Source organism: Xiphophorus couchianus, chromosome 20 (assembly GCF_001444195.1).
Source record: "Xiphophorus couchianus chromosome 20, X_couchianus-1.0, whole genome shotgun sequence".
Lineage (NCBI taxonomy): Eukaryota > Metazoa > Chordata > Actinopteri > Cyprinodontiformes > Poeciliidae > Xiphophorus > Xiphophorus couchianus.
Genome location: NC_040247.1, coordinates 18,895,083 through 18,913,001, shown reverse-complemented (window position 1 = coordinate 18,913,001; position 17,919 = coordinate 18,895,083). Strand labels below are relative to the sequence as shown.

General features: G+C 38.0%; 1 protein-coding gene and 1 long non-coding RNA gene across 3 annotated transcripts; one reads left to right on the top strand and one right to left on the bottom strand.

The window, feature by feature from the left end:
* Nucleotides 1-30: 30 nt before the first annotated feature.
* On the top strand, nt 31-6,457 carry LOC114135180 (sorting nexin-6). Of its 2 annotated transcripts, none has more exons than XM_028002201.1 (14): nt 31-622; nt 798-908; nt 1,064-1,171; nt 1,726-1,786; nt 1,915-2,039; nt 3,019-3,102; nt 3,182-3,256; nt 3,343-3,373; nt 4,068-4,155; nt 5,162-5,201; nt 5,284-5,370; nt 5,446-5,535; nt 5,707-5,772; nt 5,898-6,457. In XM_028002201.1, the coding sequence occupies exons 1-14, from the start codon at nt 617-619 to the stop codon at nt 6,033-6,035; spliced, it is 1,110 nt and encodes a 369-aa protein (XP_027858002.1). In that variant the 5' UTR covers nt 31-616; the 3' UTR covers nt 6,036-6,457. The 2 variants fall into 2 exon arrangements, with proteins under 2 accessions (XP_027858002.1, XP_027858000.1); XM_028002199.1 differs by having other exon boundaries at nt 35-622; nt 795-908.
* Nucleotides 687-17,919, bottom strand: LOC114135182 (uncharacterized). Its single transcript, XR_003593553.1, has 3 exons — nt 17,802-17,919; nt 983-987; nt 687-697 (listed from the first exon to the last, which is right to left on the bottom strand). It is a non-coding gene; the product is annotated as an uncharacterized LOC114135182 (long non-coding RNA).

Below are 17,919 nucleotides of genomic sequence, written 5' to 3'. Positions count from 1 at the left end.
TTTTCTTCTGTGCAATAGAGAGGATGTTGACTCCTCTCTATTGCGATAAGATCAACAAATCTGGCCTTCATGGTAGAGTGGCAAGAAAAAACCCCACTCTACTATCCTCTTTACAATAATAAACCACATGTGTTGGTAATATTCCGCTAAAATTAATTGAAGCTTGTGGTTGTAATGTTGTCCTTTGGAAGCACTCGTCTTTTGTTCTTCTTTGTGAGATAAATTGTAAATTAAGTGGCTACAAGGTTGTAAAGCTGATGGCTAGATAAGTGAATGAACCGTTGGGGCAGTTTTCCTGTGTGGGTGTGCCAACGGTCCAGAGTTAAAGACTAACACATCGTTTACTCATCTGTTTCCCTGCAACAGCACTTTTATATTTGCAACAGTTTTACTTTTTTCATGTCTCTCTGGGACAGAGTGCACTTTGACCCAGAGGATATCCTGTGCCTTCTCAGCAGCAGAGGACTGAAGCACAAGCAGACAAAGGATCATCTTAGTTTTTGTGCTTTTTGTAGAGCAAGGAAAGAAGACTAAAATAGTTTTTTTTTGCTTTTTTTTTTTTTTTTACAAAAGCAGAGAGAAATTAAGCCTTAAAGAATAAATTATAGGTTTGAAGATGATGGTAAGTAATGGATTCGTTTGTTTTTGGAAACTTGTGAGTATCATGTGACAGCATTTTACTTGATGCAAACAACGACTGCAATGTAGATTTTTAATATTTTAATAAAAACCTTGAATGTAGGTTTGTTTTGGTTGATATTGACTGCAGTTTATCCTTTTATTTTTTTTTTAAGCAGGAAGAGATGAACGAGGCGACTTCTGTTCTGAGTGTCTATGGACATACCATCAAAGTTACAGAAGTCTCGCAGGATGGGGACACACTTACCTTTATAATTGTTTCTCAAAAGGTGGGAACGGATAAATAATTTCAGATTGCAAAGTCAGAAGATTGCTGAACAACTCTTTGTTATTGTGCATGAACTGCACCTGCTGATTGGTTTGATAAGTGAAGTTAAAAGAACTAACTGCTGAAATGACTTGTGGTCTCTGGTGTCGGTTCAAGCTGTCTGGGACAGGAGAGTACCATGTGGACCGGACCTATGATGACTTTGAATGGCTTCAGCAGCATTTGTTCGCTCAGGAAGAAGTACCTGGGATACAAGGAGTTATAGTAAATGCTTTTTTATTTTTACTCATTCTATGTCTATAGTTGCAAAAGTCAGACTTTGCGAGTTACTTTTTGTCACTGAATGGAGCATCAAGGAACTTTGTTATGAGGACAAATCTGCAAACATCTGTAACATGCTAATTATACAATTAGTTAGTCTTTAAAAACATAAGTTTTTATCATAATATGTTGAGGTGCTTGAAAGGTTTTCTGTAAGTCATGATTGTAAACAAATTAGAAATGAGCAGTCATACTTGTCTGAACTGTTGTCTTGCTATATCATATTTTTCCCCAATGCATGCTATAAGGATTATCTGGAGACCTTCACAAAATTGTGTTAACTTAGAAAAAAATTCAGAATATATTTTTCAACATGGTACTGCTTGTGATTATCAAAGGTTATGCTACTGGTCTTATTTTGATATATATACCTTCATGCTTTCCAGCAAAAATAATGTCAGGTTTGTGTGTTAAATGTGCTTACACTCAGCTTTTTTTTTTTTTTTTGAAGAAACTGTGAACATAAATAAGTGAGATATTGCTTTCTTGTTTTTAAGTTCCCCCCTCTTCCAGCGAGGCCTCAGGTGAATGCATCTGCGAAGGTCATGAAACAGCTTGGTAAGTGCACTCGAACATCTCTGAGCACAAAAGAGCAATGTCATACATTTAATGAGTTTCCAGTTAAATGTGTTTTTTTTTCTGCAGTGTTTTCTGTGTGAAGTAAAAAACAGTTGTTTTTCCTGCAGGTTTTCTTGGTTTAGGAGAGTGGCAGCCGTACTGCAAAGCTCTGGAAACTTTCCTGCGGCAGGTTGCTGCTCACAGCATACTCAGCAAAAATAAAGCTGTGGAGGTCTTCTTGACAAGTACTGAAGTAAGTGGCCACAGGCACATCAACACCTGTCTGTATTTTTGACTGTCAAACTTATCTCCAACAAGCAATACTGGTTTTAATAGAGTGCACTGAAGAAGCTTTATATGAGACAAACTCACATTAAATGGTTAAACTTTCACCAAGGTTGTTTCAAAGGGGAAAATCTCATGTGACCAAAGTGACACACTCAGAAAATGCTAAGCTTTTGCTTTGTAACCTTTTGCTTGTGTGGTTATAAGCATTTCTGATGAAGAAAGATTCTTTATTTAGTCTTTTTTCAGAGGCGTTCCCTTTGTGCTCTGCAGCAACAGATTGTCTTATATTACTTGTTCCCTTCCATTAAGTTAAATACAGTCATGCACAACAAAGCACTTGTGTTTTTCTAGCATTTTTGGACAAATGCTAGAATCAACTCATTGTATTAGTTGAGTTGAGAAACTCAACTATTACAGTGAAATAACAAAAATGTGAGAAAACAAGTTTGAAAATGGTCTGGGAAAGAAATATGACACCTTCACTCATTATTTAAATCACAGATTTGGAAGGAGGTTTTCTGTCTTTAAAGCTGGAGTATTTGGTGTGGTGTGCTGATCTTAAAAGATGTCTGAGAGTTTCACTAAGAATATCTAAGCAGTTACGAGTCTCATGAGCATAATTTGAAAAAGGCAAATACCCAAAGCATACCAGCAAATCCATCAAGAGCTGGTTAAAAAAAAAAGAAAGGTCCTGAGCTGAGTCAAAGCCCAGATGAAACAAACTCTGCATGCAAGAAGCTCATGAAGTATCTCACAGCTGAAAATGAGGAGAGGGGCAGACTTTCTTCAGAGACTGGTAGATGGCTATAAGGAGCATCTCACTCAACCAAAGGGGAAAGATTAGCTTTAGGGGGTTAGATGTACAGGTGAAGGACGAGATTTGGATGTGGAATGGTGCATATAGTGTCTGTTTGAACATACCTTGCTCTCTTATATGTGTCCAGCCTCCAGGCAGACAGAAAGTCAGGAGAAACATTTTCAACCGTCTGAGTCAAGCTGTGGAAGAAATGAGGAAAGAAGGACATAAGGTGTGCAACATTAACTTATACTGATAGAAGGTATGCACAGGTGGTAGAAAGTGTAAACGCTTTAAAAATCTGTCTGCAGGATGTAGATGAGTTTTTTCAGACGGAACGTGATCATAACCTTGTTCTAACTGGACATACCAGGATGGTGGGGGAAGTGAGTCACCTATTTATCTCTTTGACCTCCTCTCTACCTTCTCTCACTTACTAACATTATTCCTTTTAACTTGACCTTTTTTGCAGAAATTCCTCGATGTGGTGCTAACTGAGCAAAGTAAGAGACTTGTTTGGATGCGCAGCGGCAACATGTTCAACACCAGTTAATGCAGCCAGCCACACATTTACCTAAAACATCTCCAGCCTGCATTTTGTCCCTTCCTACTGTCTTGTGATATAAACAAACAACTTCTTTCCACCTTTTCTCGATACTATATCGTTTCTGTAACTATTGTACATCAGTTTATTTAGTAAAATGGGTTTTTTTTGGCTCAGAAGGCCTTTATTTGAGAGTAGTTAGACAGCAAACTAGGTCATAAGAGAGGGTTGGGTTGTGCTTTATTACTGCGCCACCACATCACCCCATACAGTTGAATATATTGATGAGTTATAGAGATGCTAATCATAAAAATGCTCAAAGCTCAAGTAGAAATTTATTTAATAAAATTACTTTTCTGAACACAACTGATACATCCTATTTCCACTTAGTGAGGTTCTGATTCCCAATTAGACCATTTGGAATACTCAAATCCAACACAATGAGTTTGTAAAAGAAATTCACTTTAAATCAGTTGTTAAAACAGTGGCAACAAATCTCCAACAACTAAGCAATCGCTGCAAGGGCGCTATGAAACACTCAGAACAGAGTGCTGCTTTAGTACCAAAAGGATGTCCTTACATTGTCTGAAATGGCAAAGGTACAAAAAAGGGAAATGATGTAAACAACTAGGATCCATTGTACTTCTTTGCAGAAATAGCTGTGGCCTGTGGGCACTTTGCTGCTGCTCTGCACCTCTGTGTTGAAAACGAAGAGGATTCAGAAAAAAGGGCTTTTTCTAGGTGAGAAAACAAATGTTTTCATATAGTTACAGTTAGTGAAAAGCTGTATAAAATACATGAATTGTAGTGTGACTTTAAGTCGAATATGCTTATGTTCTTTCTTGATGTTCAGATCTCTCCTCAGCAGTTCCTTTGTTTTAGTTTTTGCTTTTATTTCAACTGCTTCCAAACAGTTATAGAGCAGAACCGAGGGCAGGCCGGTTTATCAGTAAGCAACATGTTTGAACTCCTAACCACATCATATCTTTAAAAGCTTATATATTGTCCCATTCCCATGAAAGATAGTAAAGTCACAGGCTTGTAAATGCTGGGCTTTGGAGCTAGATGCTCACATCCTGCTTCAAATCCTTCATAAAACACAGGACTGCAGCTGGTGCGCTCTGCTGCATGTGCTTTATGGAGATTTCTACAAAAGTGTAGAACTGCTGCATACATTACTGTCTAAAACCACTTCTGGGGTTTGTGGTTTTAAAATAAACCAACCATTGTCCACTGACGATGCCTGGATCAGTTTCAGCTGCTTCCCACATTGTTTTGCTCACTCTATAAAAGCTTCTACTTTCACAAAGGAGCAAGTTTATAATTTGTTATCTTGTAGCAACACATTTCTTGAATTTGACTTGGATTTTATGAGATGGACCAACAATAAGTAGTCCATAATTGGGAGGTAAATGTTAAATATTATCGAACAAACAGCATAAGACAGACTGAGGAACAAAACACAGGTCAGGGAGGTTATGGAAAAGTTTAAAGCAGAGTTAGGTTATAAAACAGTATCACAAACTTTAATCAGTCATCTGAAAAAAAGAGTATAACACAACTGCATACATGCAAAGACATACGTTTATTTCTTGTATGCCTTTCCACCACCTCAGAATTATGAAATGTGTTGATCTAACACAAAACCTCCCAGTAAAGTACAATTGTTATAACACGTCAATACGATGTGAGGCATTATCCTTTTAAACAGTCTGGCAAGTTCATTAAACACACTTTCTGCTTGCAGGGTTTGTGTGAAACTATCAGAAGTATTCGACTCTATAAAGGTAGCTATTTAGTCATCTCATATGGTAGAAGCATGCTCAATGCATTAGTACCATGCTAATCAATGTGTTTCTGTGTGAACAGAAAAATATGATGAGCATTGCTGTGAATGACATGAACACTCTTGGACTGGGTCTGGACCTGGACTCGCGATACCAAGAGGCAGAAAAGGTGAGCTCTCTGGTGGTAGAGTCGACTCTCACGGAATCGTATTGATGTGTGTGAAATAAAATATTCTACCTGAAGGAGATGCTCTTCAGAAGAACCTGCAAACTGGTGGAGCTGGAAAATGCCCGCAAGAATGCAGAGAAGGCCAAACCTGTGAAGAAGAATGCTGTGAGTGCCTTTAACTTTTATATGTGAAAGGATTATTATGACAGTGGATGCACATCCTTAAGGTGAACAGCAGATGGCAGCAACATTCTGGCTGTGTAATCCAGCCTTAAAAGACAAGAGGAAAGACCCTCCAATGAGGCATGGAGTGATGTTGACAGTGATGTGTTTCAGATGGAGGAGGTGAAGAAAGCAGCAGAGGAAGAGTTTGAGCAGATCTGTAAAGTTGCAAAGCAAGAGGTAAAATAGTAAACAAGCAACCAGAACCCATACTGCTGTAAAACTGTGAACAGTTTGCTAATAACAAACATTATTCAGATATTTAAGCAGTCAGGAAATATATTTTTACCCTTTATGTTTTGTAGATTGTCCATCTGAGTCAGGACCGGAAGGGAATGGTGCAGAAAAGTCTGACTCAGTGGTGTGAGCAGCAGCTTCAAACAGCCAAAGAAGGTGCTGACGTTTTCAACCAGCACCTGCAAGCCTTCAAAGCAATGGCCTAATTGACCTTGCTGGTGCCATGACTGCCTTCAAACCCACTATGAGTTATAACCAGTGTGTCATTTAATGTCTCGTACTTATTTGAAGCAGTACTGGACATGTGTTATACACTGAACCTGCACTACTACTGCCTAAAGATCATCTATCGTCTCTATCTAACTTTACCCCAAGTCCCCATCATGGGGTTGTGTAAATAGACTCTACAAATTAGCACTGAAATCCCACATGTAATCGCACTAACTTCTATAAAACTCGAATGAAAATGACTGCTCTGAGACTGATTATCTGCAGAGCTGTGATTGTACATGTGCTTTATACAACACTGCTCGAATGTGCTGAGATTGTATTGTGCTGCTTTCTAGCTGCTACATCAGCTGGGGTTGGAGGGTAACATAAAATAAAGTGTGATGAATTGATTCCTAAAGCACCTGCTTTCCTCTCCACTCCTGGGTAATAAATCAGTTTATTTGACCACTCCTGCAAGGACATGGCTGAAAGGTCGCTTCGTCCCTGCCTTCTATTCCACTGCTATTGATATTAGTAAAGGCCCTTTCTTTTTTACATCTTGGTCAAAATTAAAATGTACTTTGCTGAAGTTTCAGCACAGTACCTCGTAAGAGAGTGCTACCTGCTCTAGACCAAACATTCAAGTCAGAGCGTCGCTTTGTGCTTCATCTAATCTCCTCCAACCAGTGAGTGAAAAAAGAAGTAGCTAGCATTTAATTGAATGAGTCAGAGAGAGATTGATGACTGCTCTCATATGTAGCGATAGTAGAGGGGATGTTTGACGAAAGTCCAAAGAAAGAACACTGAAGGCTGTGAGCAGGGAAACAGGTGGATATTGTATTCAAATTACAGATAGATGTAATTTAATGGCTTATGCTGTAGCAGTAAGAGTTTGTGAAACGTGACCTCAGGTTTTGTTCGTAACATTCATTAGTAGCAATTATTTACTACGATATGCAGATTGATATGATTCTATATTTACTCAACATGAATCTTTATGAAGTTTTTTAAAATCCTACTTTTAGAATGCAACATGAACAGCATTGACATGCAAAAACAATAAGCGTTGCTTCACAGTTCGGGGACAAGATTTAAAGCCTACTTCGGGATATTCTAATGTCATTGTTTTGTATTGTTATAATATGCTGTGAAAAATTCACGAAAATAAGTGTGGGTATGCCATGATTCCGCTATTGGGTGCTGTTTTTTTGTTGTTGTTTGGCTTAGTGATTTATAGTTTTATTACTTTTTAATATAAACCGCTGTGCCTGTAATGAACTTGTAATATTATCTGCAAGTCGGGAACGCTATTTGAGTTTCTTAAGCCCAAATAATCCCTAACATATTAGATTAAAGCCTTGAAAAACTTGGTGTTATAAATAACAGTGCATTGTAAAAATATTCGGTGACACTTTATTTGACGGGTTGTGAATAAGACTGTCATGAAACCGTCATGAACATGACATAACACCTGAACTCATGAACATGAGTAAGTCTTCATGAATATTTATGACTGTTGTCTTAAAGTGTCATTCGGTAAATCGTGACACTTTTAGTACAAAGTTGACATTCAAAAATGTCTTTGTTATGACAACTTGTCATTAACCAAGAAATCATGATCTGACATAAATTTATTATAAAAATATTACTGATTAAACTTTAGCTTTAATAACATAAAGCTGCATAATTTTTAAAGTTATTCACAACCCGTCAAATAAAGTGTTACCAAATATTCATACCCAACAAGCTACAACCAGAGGCTGACAATGAAAAGTATTTTATTATTTAAAAATGGAAGAAAAACAATACTTATTTTTGTTTGTCTTTGCTTTTTTAATGTACATCTGTGCTTGTAATATATCTGTAAAGTTGTTTGAAATTGAGTTTTATAAATAATTCTAAGAATAATATTTCAAAACCCTAAAAAGGTAAAGAGAAGTTGCTTGCATGTGAGAAATTGAGTGCGGGATCCAGAAGTGCTGCCAATAACACAAGAAATATGAGGAATGTTGTTTAATATTTCTACCTGGATATAAAATCATATTCTGTTGCTGTGAAGGAGCCTTTCTATACCTTAGACTCTGACCGTCAGCTGTAAGTCTTTGTCCATTTTATCCTCTGACAGGATTATTTTAGCAGCTGTTGGCAATGTTATTTAATTCACTTAAATGCTGTTCAGTTCTGCGACTGAGGTGAGAGCAGCACTTTCAGGATGTCACAAACAGGCTGGAAGTTCAAGGAGGGATGTAAAGTGTGTCTGGCTCAGGGCAGACATAAAGAAATGCTAAACTTCATGGCTGCACCCACTGAAAAACAACTTTATTGGTTCTTTCCACGCTTCCCTCCTGATTCTGCACCTTGAAGTCAGTTTTGGTCTTTTTTTAATCACTATTCCCATCATTTCTCCATTCAGCATATTTATTATTTATATAACAACAAACAAAGTGTCAAATTACATTCTGATTGAAATGAAACTCTGAGCTCACAGAAATGCCGTTTTGATTGAAAATGTAAATGTATCCCTTGGCTACAATTCAGTCCCAGTCCAGGGATGGGAGCTCCCAGCAACGTTCTCAAATAACGTCACAATGAAATTCATCCTGGCTGAAGGAAATGGTTCTTGGTTTTGCTTCAGCAGTATTGTTGGGTTCTCCTCAACGCCTCAGCTCCCCTTTAAAAAGGTGTAAATGATCCAGTCCACACACCCGCCTCCTGCTGGTTTAACTGAGTTACGTGTAGAGTGATCTGCCCCAGGCAGGTTGAGGAGCAGGTGGCAGGAAAACGTAATATCTTTCCACAAGAAAGAAAATCAGACTACCGAAGAAGAAAAATAAAAAATAAACATGAGAAGGACAAAACAATTTCTTGTTTGGAGCATAACAGATAGTAGCATAACAGCTAATATCAGGACAAGTTGTCTCTTAGTTGTACATTCACATTTTATTTTGAAAACATAGTCTAATTACTATCATAAATTCATCAGCATCAATAATCTGATATTGAGATGTCAAAACCCTGGTGGTAGAAATAAATTCATATTTTAGCCTATTACCAGGGATCCAGCAAGACATATTTAGCATCTTGAAATCAACATTGTGAAGATGTCACCGTCATAATGTCCATTGTAAAACTGAATTTAACTGTCCTTAAAAATGGCAACATTAATAATGGACGACCTACCAACATTTTACGGCGTAAATGACGCAAAATCAGTTTATAATCCTACAGTTGGTGCATTTGGTAAGCTGCAATGCCTCATAAAGACTGTTCATGTTGAATAAACTTACAGTATATCACATAATAATTAATTCATTCAATGAATGAATTAGAAAACATGATTAATGTAGAAATACAGAGATAAACTATGATAAAATTTGTTATCTTGCCATGGTAAAAATAATGCATAAGAGTTGTTGATTAAGTTAGCATGGGGCCCCATCAAGCATTTCATGCCATATCCCAGAGTTAAGTTAACTTTTTTTAGTTCATAACACCAGTGTTTTAAACAGTAGGTTGATAGTGCAACTGCCGTTGCACTAGCATACATCGTAAGTTCCAACCTGTTAAAACCAGATGATTTAAACACCCTTGCAAAGAATATTAATGCAAACAATAAAAAGTATCAGGAGGTAAATGTGTATTTATCAGGAAAACTGCAAACAGAATAATCTGTCAGCTATCTTGCTACTGCAAGGCTGTAGTCGAATAAGCAGTTTTGTGATTCAAACAGAGTCTTCTATCGTGGACACATGAAGGGAGTACAGTTCTACTTAATGCAGAGAATGTTCCCTTCACACTGAATGGAGGAGGAAACATTAAGTATTTCAGCTAAGAGAAGGAAGTTCTGCATTAATAAGCTTAGACATCCTTTTGTAAATAAGAATATTGTATGCTGTCCAGACACCTCCGAGTTTATGATTTGATGATCCAGATTATTCGTCCTCAGTTGCTGGTTAGACTGAGATCCACTCCTTTGTCAAAATAGTTACATGGAAAGCGATTTAGAGGGGAAAGGGTGTGCTAACATTTGACCACTGTAATGAGACATGTGAGACGAGAGAGGAGAGGAGCGATGGCAGCTCAACTTTATCCTGTGCCACTCAGCTCTGTAATTATGAGGAAGTAATCAGGTATTTTCCTCATTCCTAATGCTTCCTCCTTCCTGGTTGTGCCTTACTCCTTGCAAGAGGCACATCAATGCTTTCAAAGTTGTTGAGCTCATTTTAATTTTAATGGTTTTACTTTTGTCTCCCATAGGGAAAAAAAAAACCTTCCCCCCTCTGCAGCAGCTCTCACTGTGAGCATTACAAAGAGAAAAGATGATGTATATTTCTGCAGGATTCGTCACATTGCAGCATTGTTCTCAGTTCCTTTCAGTGATGCTAGTCCCTGCAGTTTACAGAAACATTAAAAGAGACAAAATTCACAACAGGGGAGCCTCATTTCTGCTGCTTTAATCTTGCTGATGCAGTAGCTAACTAGTGCACATGGTGGGTGCAGACTCAGTCATGAGAGCCCTTCTCAGCTACTGGGAGCATGACCCAGATCAAGGACGGAGGGGGTTCGTAGCAACGCTCTGTTCATGCATGTGTGTGTGAACCTCATTAAAAACAGGCACTTAAAACTGATTTGCCAAAGTGGCTCATTACTGGTGAAACAGCAGCACACAGCATATCATCGTGTGACCCGCCTGGCTTATCCAGTGAAAAGTGAAGGCAGAAGCTAGTCTGAATGCAGTCTGTGACAAGGCATTCTCAGCCACAGTTTAACCATCTGAACGAGTGAGTTAGTGTGACAATAAAATGTGAGTGGAGCTCTCAATTTCTGAGTAAGATCTAATGAGCAAAGTATATTAATTAATTATGCTTCATCTCTAATCCCCCCCCAAAAATTCCACTGTTAGTCTGAAAATCAGTTCAGACGAGAAAGGAACATTTTTCTCTGATATATAAATTGTGTAATTAATATTAATCTTTTAATTGTAATGGACTGGCGACGTGTCCATGGTGTAGCCCACCTCTCACTCTGACCTCTGGAGATGATCGCAAGGATAAATCAATCAATCAATCAATCAATCAAATTTTATTTGTATAGCACATTTCAGCAGCAAGGCATTTCAAAGTGCTTTACATCATTACAAACACAGAAACACAATGCAATATAGAATCAATCATTAAGTCAAGTTCCATCAATAAATTTGTAATTGATTACATTTCAAATACAATTCTAAACAGGTGGGTTTTTAGTTGAGATTTAAAAGACGTCAGTGTTTCAGCTGTTTTACAGTTTTCTGGAAGTTTGTTCCAAATTTGTGGTGCATAGATGCTGAAAGCTGCTTCTCCTCGTTTGGTTCTGGTTCTGGGGATGCAGAGCAGACTAGAACCAGAACCAATAAAAATAAACATGTTTAAATCATGAATGGATGGATCATGCATCTGAACTGTTAATATTATTTCACACAAATGTGAATTTATGGTGCATTTTTTTGCTATAAGGTCCACATCATACATATAGGCTCCAATATATACAATCTCTGGATAAATGACCCTTATCAAGTCAAAGTCAGAGAAACAACATTCCTTGGTTGGCCAACAACAAACTTCTGGTATAATTCTAGTTGGATATTTAACAAATTTCTAGATTGTGACTTTCTGTGGTGTTTAGATTAGTCACTTTCCAGTCATTGCCCCTGTATTATGCAAAGTCCATACATTTTCGGTAGGTTTGAAGTCAGTGCCATTCCAAAGGGACGCTATGAAGGTCTACCCTTACGAAACCAATTTTTGTGTGTTTGGTTCTCTAAGAACACCTAATTGTGCCCAGATTTTAGTCATCTGACCTAAAGGAAAGAAAATCACCTAGGGTATTAAAAACAATCCAGAAACCAGCACAGATAAAACAATCGTTGCTGGAACACCAGTGTCAACAGTGAAGTGCTCTCTCAGTACCAACAAAGAAGAACCTGCACCTACACATGGACAGACCCAATCCCTTCTGGAAAAAGGTTCAAAGGTCAGACAAGGCAGAGAATGAGATGTTTGGTGACAGAAAACAAGAGATAAGCTTGGAGGAATTAAAGTGAGGCTTTCAAAACACACCGCACCATGTCACATGTCAAACATGGTGGTGGCAGCATCATGCTGAGGGTCCATTTGGTCAAACAAACCCATCTCATTGATAAGACAATCTAGGACAAATACAAGTCTACTTTTCAACCATACTTTAAATCAGCATCTAGATGGCTGAAACATTTGTGTGTTCTTCCAGTACAGTCGTCTATAAACATACTTTTTTTTAATACTTCATTCCAAATAAAATATGGTATGTATCAATCAATCAATCAATCAATCAATCAATCAAATTTTATTTATTTGTATAGCACATTTCAGCAGCAAGACATTTCAATGTATGCATGTATTCAAGCTTGTATGAAAAATTGTGACCTTGGAGATTGTTCACAAAAATTCTTGTGCAGCCACTTATTGTTTTTAGAAACAATAAAAGGTGTCTGGTGTGATTTTCTAATCTGAATCTGACTTTCTAAACTTCTGACCTGAGCTGTAGAGGAACAGATGAAGGAATATCAGTGCCTTCTTTAGTTTAGCTTAGCCATATCATTGATGACTCTGAAACACAAGTTAATTTTGTTTTATTTTGTCATGCTCTGCTCTGAGAATTCATTGGCCTTTTGCTTCATTACGTATTAAAATGACAGATAACCAGCAGAAAAAAACAAAAACAAAATAACATCCAAGAGTATATCCAGAGCTGGTTGTCCTATTTTCCAGCAGCCCCTCCATTGCTCCATCTCCCCAGCAGTCTTTGATATCTCTGAGTATACTCCACCAGAGGGAAGTTAAAAGAACAAAGTTTGAAGATCTAAAGTTTGTTGCTTTCAACTTTGCAGATGAGACTTGACATTCATTCCAATTACGCAAGCTCCGACATCAAAACAAGCAAATGGAAACCAAGAGCTTTAATCCTATATTTATCTGAGAGGCACTTTTTTCATACATCTTAGGTGGAGGTAAATAAATCCAAAGTTGCTGGAGCCTTTTAGAGCTGAATCATGTTGCTGTGAACATGATTTCTAAACAGCAGCTTCATTCTTCAGATCTCATTTATTGTGTTGGCAGTATGTATGAGTTTCAATAAAATAGAACCTCCCTGTCTATGACTTACCTCTGATGGCAGCACTCGACTGATGTTTTGGATGTAGTATCAATTCCCCTTCCACTGCAAAGCATTAGACTTGCTAATCTAGTCCATTTTCGTGTTCAGCTCTGAATGGATCTATAAATATTAATATATTCACACCTCCCTCCTGGCAGCTTGTCATGCATTCAAGGGATTATGGGTGATGGTATTATATTGTTAATTAGTTTTGCAGGAATAATGTTAGCAGCGAACCTACAGAGGAGGTGACACACCGAGGTGATGACTTTCCGGATATTCGTCGAACGCGCTCCGACGCTGAGCGTTGTCTCCCAGGAGACAGAGGAGCAGGGTGGGGCTGTCCATCTTCTGGATTTACATCATGATTTATTCACTGTTCAATTAAATATTTAAAAACGGAAACTCGTCAGAGGATTTTTGCAAAACTGCAATAATCTTTTGCTGTGCAAAGGTGCAGAGATCATTAATGAGAGCAAAACTAAACAAACACAGACAAGTGCAGCAATTAGAGTAAAATCAATTGTGCATTGTTTTCTTTCTGCTACTGTGTTGCTCTGAGTAGAAAAGCACTAATACAGTTGTGCTCTTTGTCTTGCTCTATTGCCCTATGCTTTTGAGTCCAACATAGAAGGAAAAGAAAGATATAATTACTATTTTATGAACTTTTGCAAGATTTCCTAGCCGCAGATGATATAATATTTAATTTTTTTGCATGTTCTTTTTTGTTTAGACCTCAGCTGTATGTATTTCAAAAAAACTGGAAACAAATAACTGAAGTAAACCCAGGCAGTTCAAAAGTGTTTGGTGATGAAGATCATCAATTGAAGTCATGTCTTACTATTGGAGATTCTCCCAACGTTCTGCCTCTTGATGCTGTTGCAAGTTGGAAACTTTTATGTGAGATTTTGCTAAAGCACTTTTTTTTTTTTTTTTTTGCTTTCATGGGACTCAGCTTTGTTGTTTCATGCATATAAACTGTCTGAAAAGCTACAAAAGAATCATAAAAAGATCCACTGAAGTCAGAATTCCAACTGGGAAAATTGGAGGTGCCCCACTGACACCAGCTTCAAAATCAAACTTATCTGCCTTGCAAATAAAACCAAGCAGAACTCGTCACCGATTCTGTTTGTGGTGTTCATTATCTGCTAGCATATTTTCACAGAAGATGTTATCTTGTTTGGGAACCTTAGTTTGAGTTAAGAAAGCATAAGCATTAAGCTTCTAAAATGACCTGGCTTCAACCCTGTTCAAACGTTGCGCATTAAACTCAGCAAGTCGACTGGGGAGACTTGCTGATGAAGGTTTGGGAGGAGGTGACTCGGTGTGGGGGTGCAGTGTTACGGAAACGGATTTTCCTGAGGCAACTTAGTTTGCCCCGCTGGTCGAACCTGGAACAAAGAAGAGTGGATAGAGACGATGAAGCAGACTAAAGAACAGCGGAACGGATGAGGGTGAGGGGATAAAGAAGAAGAGAGATTCAACCGAGGGTTGTGTTAAAAGAATGTGACCTGGGAATTAGTAGGTAAGGATGTAGAGGTGTGGATTAAAGAAAATTCAGGATAAACTGATGCCACTGATTCCACTCTTTATAATTAATTCAAATAGATTATTAGATAAATATTCCACCTTTAGAAACAATAGCAGATTTAAAACTTCTTCAAGCCTAAACTTAACACTGTAGCCACGCCTATAAGAACTTTATGTGAACTTCTATATAGAACACCGCAGTGTCACTTGAACATGCAGTTTATTTTATAACTTAACACACTATATATTTATGATCTTACAACAAACATCTACAGAGAAACTCACATTGGAGAACAGCTGAAGAAAATATAACATTTTCTAACAGAAGTCAAAAGAATCCAAACATCTGTCTAGCACTCTTCTTGCCAAGTCAACAGAGAGGAAGATGAAGTTGTGATTGTCTTCGTGTTTTTCTGTCTTTATTGTTTGTTTGCCAAACAGTCATCAGAATGGATTCAAAGCTCACATGTCTTCAAATGAAATCAGAATGGGATTTAGAATGCATTATCTCAATGCTAAATGTAATAGCAGGAATAGAGGAGCAGTCGTGACTGGGTCTCTCGTCCTGTTGCCAGTAAATCAGTCAGGAAACAACAAGAGGGAAGGGAAGGTGAACCCAGTGATACATGGAAGCCTCCCTGCAGCAGATGTTCAAAGTCTGCTTGCTGTTGGACGACTATCCGGTCTGCTCTGTTTGTCCTTGAATGCTTGGAACATGAAGGTGGAAAAGTGAGCAGAGAGGCTGTCCTTGAGCTACTGAAGAAGCCTCCCAGGCAGCACACAACACCCCGCTGGTATGCCCTTGAATTAAAAACAGTCACACCGTTTCCACAAACAACCATTTTATCTTGGAAGTTACAAGTCCACAAAAACCGATCAGGCTTGGTGTGCACGCCTTTTTATTTTTCCTCTTTCAGTTTGTAAAAACCCGCTTCACACCGGTCATCACTTGATGAGAATAGATTTTCAAGTAAAGTCGAGAAAAGGGAATGTTTACATTTACATCGCCGTCCACTTTTATTGCTAAAAGACCCTTTAAAAAGGGTCTTTTACTGTAAACACACACTGGGAAGCATACTGTAGTCATATAAGGGTGATTTGTGGAAATGTGTATGGAGAATGACATTGAAACCAGGTGAGCTAAATAAGAGAGAATGTGGAACTGTTGTGGCAGAGAATGAAGGGAGAACAAGGAAGGAGGACTAACTCACATAGAAAACATGAAGAGAGCTGAAATAAACACGAATGAAAACCAAAACCCAAACAGCCATTGATCATGACACTAGCAAGTCCACCTCTGAACAGTTCAAAAGCAGTGGCCTATCCAAAGTCAGGTCTTCAATCTTTGACCTGATGTTGAAAAAAGACCCTTCATGCTTAAAGTTGAATATAACCAAAATCAAAAACAATTCCGCAAAAAACGTTTGGGACAATTTTCATCCGCAGTGAAATAAAAGACTCATTGTGGGTGAACAACCAGCCCTAAAACACAAGGCCTGGTAGTTTTCAATAGTATTTCAATAAATGAAACCATCCTTTGAAAACTGCTATCTGTATTTAGCCAGGACAGTCTTTGTTTGATCATATGAAGCCTGACAAAAAGCAGAAATATGAAAAACATGCAAGGGTGTAAATACAAATACTAGCATGATACTGAACTCCCTTCTGTGTAACCAGTTTATTTTATGTAGTTGCAGGAAGTTTACGTCTTTCTAAATGATGCCAATAAATATTGATAGGAAAGAGAATGCATTTTTTTTACTTGTCTTAGCAACTTTTCTAAAAACTGAGAAATGTTTGCTCTGCAGCATGCTAAGAGTCTTCATAAAGCTGCATGTGTAAGCAAGGCATGAGCTGAATTATAAACACTTGAATTCTCCTAAATTTAAAGACTCACACAAAGTTTTACACTGTAAAACTCCCCATAAATTAAAAGTTTTAAGTCTGTAAGTTTGAAAAACACAAGTTGGCAGTTTCCTCAAGAAAGGATGTAAGTTACGAAATGGGGTGAAGTAAGGAAAGAGCTTTTTCTCCTGAGGATTTTCTTAATTCTCTGAAATATCAAGGCCTGGCTGCCGGATTATAAAGTTTATTATGTAAAGACTTAAGCTGAAGGGATATGGTCAAGTTTATGAGTCATTAGAATTTATCTTGCTCTTTGAAAAAAAGTGTTTTTTTTTTTCATAAACTTTGCAGTGTGTTTAGACAAAGAAAGCTGCACTAAAATACAATGAGTCATCTTTCCCCTAATGTCTCTGCACAGTTCTATATCTGTTTCCACTAAACGTCAGAAAGACATAAGGCTCTGGGGCTGCGCGCATTAAAAACTGATTTTCTGCTGATTACAGCAGTTGCGGGCCATCTACGGGAAAGGGAGGCGCTGAGGAGAGAGCTTGAAATGTCTGTGTTATCTTAGAGAAACAATAGGAACAATACATCCACTCTTTCCACAGGAAACCCCCACTGATGTAAACACACTCTCCTTGAGGCAAAGTATGTGCTTTTACAAGAATGATAAATTCAAAGACGAACATAATAAAAACACTTCTCAGCAGATCAAGTTGCATCCTTTGTGGTTTATCAGGCAGGTGCTGAGGCCGCTGAGAATTACACACACATATATTCTAAAGCTTAATTGAGCAAGAGACAAAAACAAAACATTAACTAACTAACCTGAACCAGAAATGTCAGTGCAAACATTTCATGCGTATTTTGGTTATTTAATGCCTGACTAAAGTTTGGAGGAGGGAAAAAAGGGACTCAAAAGAAACTACACCTTTAGGTTGTTTGTTTTTTTTCCAGAACCATCAGCTCCCTCCCACTCAGCTTGAAGTAAGTGGGCAAAATAGTTGCACTATGTTTAGATGTATCAGTTCCAAACAATTTCATAACAGTATATAAAGTAAACTTGATGAAATGAGGGCTTTCTTCTACTGCAGGTGTCCCATATCCATCATGTATTCTGGGTTGTCAGAGTGGGGTTGCAGGAGAACAGGTGCCTGCCTGGGTAAGAGGTATAGTACACAAAACCCCAGTCTATCACAGACCGACACAGAGACACACACTCACACCTAAGGACAATTTAGAGACACCAATTAACCTCACAGTAATGTTTTTGGACCGTGGAAGAAAGCCAGGACACCCATAAAGAAGCCATGCAGGCATATGGAGAACCTG

What these genes read in the sequence shown, in the direction of transcription:
- LOC114135180 (XM_028002199.1), top strand. An exon ending in TTATAATTGTTTCTCAAAAG is followed by an intron (nt 909 to 1,063) that starts GTGGGAACGGAT and finishes TGTCGGTTCAAG; the next exon opens with CTGTCTGGGACAGGAGAGTA. An exon ending in GAAGGTCATGAAACAGCTTG is followed by an intron (nt 1,787 to 1,914) that starts GTAAGTGCACTC and finishes TTTTTCCTGCAG; the next exon opens with GTTTTCTTGGTTTAGGAGAG.